At 48.1% G+C, this 8,556-nt stretch overlaps 1 protein-coding gene across 7 annotated transcripts; it reads right to left on the reverse strand.

Moving 5' to 3' along the window:
* Window positions 1-233: 233 nt before the first annotated feature.
* Window positions 234-8,204, reverse strand: LOC102404155 (cationic amino acid transporter 3-like). 7 transcript variants are annotated; one of them, XM_044931642.2, is made up of 12 exons: window positions 8,012-8,150; window positions 6,045-6,195; window positions 5,028-5,222; window positions 3,191-3,368; window positions 2,873-2,985; window positions 2,483-2,702; window positions 2,126-2,313; window positions 1,922-2,024; window positions 1,517-1,716; window positions 1,149-1,320; window positions 773-881; window positions 234-605 (listed from the first exon to the last, which is right to left on the reverse strand). In XM_044931642.2, the coding sequence occupies exons 2-11, from the start codon at window positions 6,172-6,174 to the stop codon at window positions 851-853; spliced, it is 1,530 nt and encodes a 509-aa protein (XP_044787577.1). In that variant the 5' UTR covers window positions 6,175-6,195; window positions 8,012-8,150; the 3' UTR covers window positions 234-605; window positions 773-850. The 7 variants fall into 7 exon arrangements, with proteins under 7 accessions (XP_044787577.1, XP_025125318.3, XP_044787573.2 ...); XM_025269533.3 differs by having other exon boundaries at window positions 5,064-5,222; window positions 5,796-6,195; XM_044931638.2 differs by having other exon boundaries at window positions 5,796-6,195.
* Window positions 8,205-8,556: the final 352 nt, after the last annotated feature.

Consider the following 8,556-nt stretch of genomic DNA (forward strand, 5'->3'; position numbering starts at 1 on the left):
GGGAGACCTGGGTTCAATCCCTGGGTTGGGAAGATTCCCTGGAGAAGGGAAAGGCTACCCACTCCAGTATCCTGGTCTGGAGAATTCCATGGACTGTGTAGTCCATGGGGTCACAAAGAGTAGGAAACGACTGAGCGACTTTGACTTTCTTGTCACAATATATGGCTACCTGTGTTTCCTCCCACATGACAGTTTATGTGTTTTCACTGGAAACAGGCATGAGGAGGCAGTGCTCATGTTCAAGTTAATATTTTATTCCTTCCTCTGGTTCTGGTTACATTTTTGTATATTCTGCCTGAAAATTCACTTTTCTGGATGTGTATTATGTTTTTAAATGTTAACTTCAGCATTTAAATCATTAAAGTCACTTTGTCCACTGGCAATGATGCATCTACCTTCATGCTCCATAGAGACTCACAGTGTCCCTTGAACCAGCAGATCCTCCAGTGCATGGAGGGATTCCACACAGCATCTCTTTCCTGTGGTTAAGACGATTCATCACTAGAGATGTTTCTGTTAAGTCTTGGAAGTGGAGGCTGGTGACTATGGCCCATTGTTCTCCCCCAGGCTGTGTCGGATCCCATATACAAAGTATATGGCAAATCCTAGGAGGGAGATGAGACAGTGAGAAGGGAAAGTAGGTGCTCTCCTTATTTACGAATGCCCAGTAGGCTTCCTATCATGGTGTCTGACACAGTTCAGGGGAGAGGAAGTAGAAAGAATATTGGGCTGCATCACTCAAGAAACCTCTTTATCTCAGACAACCACTTACCAATTGCCATCCAGATGCCAAATTGGGCCCAGGTCTGAGTGGTCATCTGAATCATTAAGTAAACATTCACAAAGGTGCTCACCAGGAAGATGGCAGGCAAAGCAGGGACCTGTGGGCAAAGTCAATTCATTCCTGAACACACCCCAGATGTCTGAAAGAGAGACCCTACTCCTTGTGGGCAGGAAACTCCAGTTCTACGCAGACTGTGTGCTCAGTGCTTAGTGAGACTGAGTTTTTAAAGCACTGAGTGTGGATCAGGGAAGAATCCAATGGTTTCAGCAAATCCCCTCATTGCCTGTCCAGCAAAGGATGTTTAGAACTAAAGCACGCAGACCTTCACTCAAGGTGGACACTTTGGACCCATAAGGTCACCTACCCTGAATGTAGGTTCAAGAGGAGAGGGGCTCTGGGCTGCCTCCAGATGATGGCCGTGACCCCAGTGATGAGCAGCAGCAGCAGCACAGCCACTGTTGTGAGCACGGGGTCTCCAGAGAACACCTGGCTGGACCACTGGGCCAGGATCAGGCTCAGGATTATCAGCAGGAGAACTGCAAGGGTCAAGGTGGACGAGAACAGGCTGGACCCAGAAGACAAAGATGTCAGGACCTCGGGTCACACCCCTCCCCAGGCTGCCCACATCAGGAGGGGCCATAATATCACCAAGATCCTCAACTGACAAAATACACACTCCAGTACCATCCTTTCAATTTCAGAATATGACCAAAGAGAAATCCCACTGCTCACCAACCAGGGAGGCACATCCATAGACAATCTGGTCAGATTTCTGGGTGGGGATGGTGCTGGGAGGGAACCACAGACTCTTTAGAATGTTTGAGGTTCCTGCTTCAGGTTCAGATTCCAAAGGACCTCCTTCAACTTCAGGCTCCACCTTAGTTTCCTCCTCTGTTTTTTCTTTCTTGCTTCCATTCTGGGCTGGTTGATACCTGGATTAGAAATATTAAAGCAATATGAGTAACAGCCCCTACTGCTGATTCAACATTAATCAGTCTAATGCCTCTCTTTCCCCAATCAGTGGTACAGGACAGTGAGGAGGCAGCATGAAGGTAGAAGATGATTCCCTCCCCATCAACCCTCACAAGTCAAAGACCGCCCCCCCCCCCCCCCAGTCAAGGTGTCATGGGGTCTCACCTGAGGACAAGGACAGAAAATGTCACCAGGGAGTAAGCGAGCAGGGACCGAAGTGACATGAGGTCCACCAGGTCAGTGAAGTTGAAGAGTAACGCCATGACCACTGGGATGAGGGAGCAAAGACAGTGGGGGGAGAGTGAGAAACCACTGGAAATACGCAAGTTAAGAAGTATGATTTTAAAAGGGTGAGTTCTGTTTATTCACCTGCAAGAGTTCCAGGAACCAAGACGGCCATGATGGGGGTTCCTGTGGGGACAATGATGCGGGTATCAGTGGGGGCATCAGTGAGGACATCGGTGGGGGCAGGGATCCAGGCAAGTCCCCGGAAAAGGAGCCCATCCTCTGCCATTGCATAGGTCAACTGAGCCATGATAAACATGATACTCAGAAGGCTGGAAGGGAAAATGGGAATGTGTGAGAAGGCGCAGAAGCAGGAGAGACCAGGGCTTTTGCTCCCTGGTCTACATGGGGCAAGATGTCTTTCTCTTTCGTCTCTCAGTCCCGAGGGCTGGGCGTACCTGAGCATCTGACAGTAGATGAAGAGAAAACCATGATACTGACCTGTATAAAAGAATGCAGAGGGTGCCAACAGCCACGACATATTTGGCAGACTCCCACCCAACATAGACGAAAGCCTGCGGCAAGGGGCTCTCAAGCTGAATCAGGTAGTAGAGCACCATGAGGGTGAGGGCCGTCGAGATACCAAAACACACCAAAAAGCAGATGAAGGACATCACGACAGCCAAGGGCATGGACCACTGAGGATTGCTGGCTTTTCTCCCTTCAGGATGGGAAGAGGTATTGGGTCACTGGGGTTTCACTGGGGTGAAATCACAAAACCCACTTTACTCTTCAAGCTTCAAAAGCAGCCTAACCTTCTACCTGCCCCTATGCCCAAGGGCACCCCATTCTGTTCCCAAACCACGATGGGGCACAAGATACGCATGTTACCTGCATTGACAATGTGAGCAAAACCAACAAATGCGTAGAAACATGTAGCTGCTCCCTGGAGAATTCCATCAAAGCCAAAAGGCACAAACCCTCCAGAACCCAGAAGGCCCAAGCTATGGTGAGAGGAGGGAAGAGGAGGAACATGGATGAGGTGTGTTCGGCCATCTCTACTGGGCTCTTCCCTTAGTACCATAGGTCCTGGGCTCCAGGGACCCCCAAGCTTGGACCATCACCCCAGGTCTCATCAGTCCCCACCATGTTCCCAACTCTGCACACCACACACACATGCATTACTACAACCAAGGGTACCCTCCTAACCTATCGGCATCACCAGATCCAGCTGCAGCTAATGTGTAGTCCTGTTCCGCGAGCTTCCAGTTGTGCAGATTTCCCTTAATGAAGCCAGAGACGATGATGAAGCTGAGGATCAAAATGTTCAAGCCCATGAACACTTTGTTAATCAGGGTTGACTCATAAACTCTCAGAGCCAGGAGTCCTGTGAGAAAAATGGAAAATGAGACAACAAAATAACTAAGTCTAGCACTCCCCTGGTGGTCCATTGGTTAAGACTCTGAGCTTCCACTACAGGGAGGAGAGGTTCAATCCCTGGTCTGGGAGTTCCCCATGCATTGCAGTGAGGCTAGAGAAATAAATAACCAAATCCAGAGAGACAGAAAGCAGACAAGTGGTTGCCCAGGGCTGGTGGTTGGTGGTTGTGGACAGATGGACAGTGACTGCTCAGTGGGTACAGGGTTTCCTTTCGCTGTAATGGAAATATTTGGTACCGGATGGGGGTGGTGGTCACACAGCACTGGGAATGTACTAAGTGCCGCTGACTTGGACACCTGCTGATGGATATTTTCTTACTGTGACCATCATCTCACAATATCCATGTCTATCAGATCATCTTAAACTTTTACAATGCTGTTTGTCAGCTGTTGTGGTTCAGTCACTCAGTCATGTCTGATTCTTTGCGACCCCATGGACTGCAGCATGCCAGGCTCCCCTGTCCTTCACTATTTCCCACAGTTTGCTCAAACTCATGTCCATTGAGTCGGTGATGCCATCCAGCCATCTCATCCTCTGTTGTTCCCTTCGCCTCCTGCCTTCAGTCTTTCTCAACATCAGGGTCTTTTCCAATGAGTCAGTTCTTCTCATCAGGTGGCCAAAGTATTGGAGCTTATGTTTCAGCATCAGCTCTTCCAATAAATATTCAGGACTGATTTCCTTTAGGATTGACTGGTTGGATCTCCTTGCAGTCCAAGTGATTCTCGAGTCTTCTCCAGCACCACAAGCAAAAGCATCAATTCTTTGGTACTTAGCTTTCTTTATGGTCCAACTCTCTCATCTGTACATGACTACAAGAAAAACCACAGCTTTGACTATATGGACCTTTATCGGCAGTGATGCTTCTGCTTTTTAATATGCTGTCTAGGTTTGTCATAGCTCTTCTTCCAAGGAGCAAGTTCCTTTTAATTTCATGGCTGCATTCATCATCCACAGTGATTTGGTAGCCCAAGAAAATAAAGTCTCTCACTGTTTCCAATTTTTCCCCATCTATTTGCCATGAAGTGAATTATATCTCAATAAAGCTAGGAAAAATAATAAAATGGTTAAATTTATGTGGATTTCCTCTCAGTTAAAAAACAATCTTTGATCTCAGTATAGAGAAAGAAACTTGTTGGTCTAGGTAAGTGATTCCCAGATGGGATGATTTTGTGCCCCAAGGGATATTGGCACTGTCTGGAGACATTCCAATTGTCACAATGTGGGGGCTGGGTGTCACTGGTATCTAGCACATAAAGATCACAGATGCTGCTCAACATCCAACAATGATTTTTTGGAGGGTACCCCTCTTGGTATGTGGGATCTTAGTTCCCTGACTGGGGATTGAACCCAAACCTTCAGCAGTGAAATCAGTGTCCTAATCATTGGACAACTAGGGAATTCATCCAACAATGATTTTTTATAAAGCAGAAATGCATAGGACAGCACCCCACACCAAAAAATGATCCAACCTAAATTACCAATAGTCCAAGGGTAGGAAAAAATGTCTTGCCTTCCTTTCTCTCTTATTCCAAACCCTTTTTCCCAGTCCAAATTCCCCACCATTCTTCCACCCCAAGCTTTTCCCATGCCATCCCCCTCTCCATACCCTGCTCTTTCCTTTCTGTCCCTGGTCCCTTCTCACCTGTGAGCAGCAGCACCAGGCCCAGGGCAAGAAAGTCTGGAAACGAGGCCAGGAAGTAGGGCATTTGCAGAGAGAAAGTTCCCCCTAATGCCTCAGAGATGTGATTCCCAATCAGGCTGTCAAAGGTGGAGCTCCAGGCCCGGGCTATACAGGCAATGGCTGTAGCAACAGAAGAAGGAAAGCTTACAAGCAGACAGAAACTGAGCCCCTATTATGCATCGTGTGAGATATTTGGGGCAGGAGGTGAGCAAAAAAACACCGATCTCAAAGAGCTTCTCATGGGGTGGACAGGGGAGACCCAGGTGATTCACAAAAAGGCCAACTATTTAATATGCTAGGAGATAGAAGTGGTGGAAAACAAAGAAACACAGTTAAATGGGACTAGGAGGGACTAGATCAGAGTTGAATTTTTAAGTTGAGGTGTAAGTGAAAATCCAGGAAGGCAACAGCTCAGCAAAGACTTCACTGTGGTCAGGGGATGAGCCTAGGGACATGCCTCCCTCTCACCTGCTCCCTACAGTTCCCTTTCCTCTGGTTTCTCAGTCCATCACTTAAGGAAAGCAGGATAGACCTGCGTGCAACGAGGTTGTGCAGTTTTCCTGCCACCATTACCCCTCTCCCAACCCTGCCCCGAAGGTGGATAACAGAGTTCTGATGAATGAGTGAAGCCCACTCATCTCTCCAACTTTCTCCATCCTAAGGCCCACTTCTCCCCGCTCCCCATCATCTCACCAATAATTAAATACAGTAAGAGGTTCCAGCCAGTGATGAAGGCATACAGTTGTCCCATTGTGACATAGCTGACGTAATACCCAGAAACAGGTACTTTTACTCTGGCTGCCAACTCGACATAGCAGAGCCCAGACAACACGGTAGTCAGGCCGGCCACCAATAAGGAAAGGATGATTGCTGGTCCAGCTACGAATTTGGCCACTCCCCCAATCAGGATGTATATGCCAGCTCCCAACATGTTGTCCAAACCTATCACCACCAGGTTCCAGGTAGTCAGAGGACGGGTCCTGGAACTCTCAGGTTCCTCCCTGAACTGTGGCTTCCTGTGGACCAGCTTCTGACCAAACTGGCGAAGATACTGACCCAGCATCGTAGACATAGTTGAGGGGGCTATGATCTGCTGAGAAAGCAAGACATGAAGTCATCAATGATGTCCATCTGCCCTTGACCCTGGAAGCTCAATTCTGTGGAGGAATGGAGGGATGGGGAGCAGGTGGTAAAAGGACACGTTGGGCAAGTTCTCTCTGTGGGAACTTTGGTTTCTTCAAATAAAGAAGATTTTTAATATATTTCAAGGTTACTCGAAGATTTGCTTGAAGAGAAGTGAGGGGTACTAGAATACGTCTTCCCAAATGTGCCACTTTGGCTCAGGGATTCTTTATGAGCTAAAGGTAATTCAGACCCAGAAGGCTTGGAGAAAGCTTCCTGTCACTCCCTTGTCCATGTGTATTAGTTGCTCAGTCACGTCTCTGCAACCCCAATAGACTCCTCTGTCCATGGGATTCTCCAGGCAAGGATACTGGAGTGGGTTTCCATGTCCTCCTCCAGGGGATTGTCCTAACCCAGGGATTGAACCCAGATCTCATGCATTGCAGGCAGATTCTTTACCATCTGAGCCACCCTTAAGCCACTCGCCAATATACAAATATTGTATGGTTCTGCTTCCATGAAGTATCAAGAGGAGTCAGAGCCATAGAGACAGAAAGTTGAATGGTGGTTTGCCAGGGGCTGGGGTTAAGGGGGAAATGGGGAGGTATTGTTAAATGCGGCACAGTTTCCATTTTACAAGATACAAAAGAGCTCTTCAGATTGGCTGGACAGTAATGTAAATATACTTAACATTACTGAACTGTACACTTAAAAATGATGTAGATGGGAATTCCCTGGCAGTCCAGTGGCTCAGAGTGAGACTTTCACTGCCATGGACCTGCATTTGATCCTTGGTGGAGGAACTAAGATTCTCCCACCCACAGATCCCCAAGGGGGAATTGTGAACCATGTGGGTGCTGGGGCTGAATTTTTCAAAAAACGGTTATGATGGTAAATATTATGTCATGTATATTTTACTACCTTTCTGCTGTTGTTGTTGCCAATGATAAATAGTAGACACCAGCTTCAAGTTGTTGCTGGGTGTACAAACCCTAAGGTGATTTAATATAAATCAACATAGCATTAACTTGAGCAAACTCGGGTGATGGTGAAGGACAGGGAAGCCTGGTGTGCTACAGTCCACAGGGTCATGAAGAGAAGGACATGACTGAGTGACTGAACAACAACCTACCATCATCCCCTAGAGACACCAACATGCAAGTCCTTTACATTCAAGTCCTTTACAGTTCCCTCGTATCAGCTAATGAGGAACTCATAGATTCAAAAGGTGGACAATATACAAGAGACCGAAGTTGGTGGCCCACATATTACAGGCCCTGTATAAGGACAATCTTCACTATTGTTTGAGCACAACTACAACCATCCCCCCCACCCCCCAAAAAAAAGAGTGATAAAGAGCCTGCCTGCCAATGTAGGAGATGTAGGAGACGCTGGTTCGATCCCTGGGTTGGGAAGATCCCCTGGAGGAGGAAATGGCAATCTACTCCAGTATTCTTACCTGGAGAATCCCATAGACAGAGGAGCCTGGCAGGCTATAGTCCATAGGGTCACATAGAGTCAGACAAGCTGAAGTGACTTAGGATACACACAAGAACCTCCAGGCACTGATCTAACCCTCCCTCCTGCTGCCCCCAAACACTCCACTGATTCTCACACAAAACACAAGAGCTTCCAGCTCCTGTTTTCATCTCCACAAAAAATGGGTCTCTCCACCCTCAGTCAGGAGCCAGGCTGACCCCTCTGCACTCTGAGGTTGCAGAGGTCTCTTTGGGAGGATGTGAACTCAGCGCCCAGTCTCCCACAGAAGAGGGTGACCCAAGACTTACTGGATCCTTGAAGCAGAGCCTGGAGCACTGGGTCAGTCAGGGAGGCTGAGGGTAAGCCATGCGGGGCTGGAGCTGAGACATCTCCAAAAACTGAAGCAGGGAGTCCTGAGTGCAGAAGACAGTCCTCAGCCCTGGGTTGGTGGGGTGGAGATGGGGCTGGGCGGGCGGGGACCATCTGCTGTGTTGCTATCAGCCCTGACTCCTCTGTGGTTACCCTCGGGGGAGGTTCTGAGAGGGTTTTCTTTTTTTTTTAAGTAGTTAAGATGATTTTTTGTTAATTAATTAGATTACTGATTGGTTGTGCTAGGTCTTTGTGGCTGCGCGCAGGCTTTCTCTGGTTGCAGCGAGTGGGGGCTACTTTTTGTGATGGTGCAGGAGCTTCTCACAGCTGCGACTTCTCCTGTTGTGGAGCACGGGCTCTGGGGCGGGCGGGCTGCACTAGCTGTGCCTTGTGGCCTCAGTAGTTGTGGCTCCTGGCTCTAGAGAACGGGTTCAGGAATTGCACTCTACAGCATGTTGAATCTTCCTGGATCAGGGATCGAACC

This window comes from Bubalus bubalis, chromosome 18, assembly GCF_019923935.1.
Source record: "Bubalus bubalis isolate 160015118507 breed Murrah chromosome 18, NDDB_SH_1, whole genome shotgun sequence".
In the NCBI taxonomy this organism is placed as follows: Eukaryota; Metazoa; Chordata; class Mammalia; order Artiodactyla; family Bovidae; genus Bubalus; species Bubalus bubalis.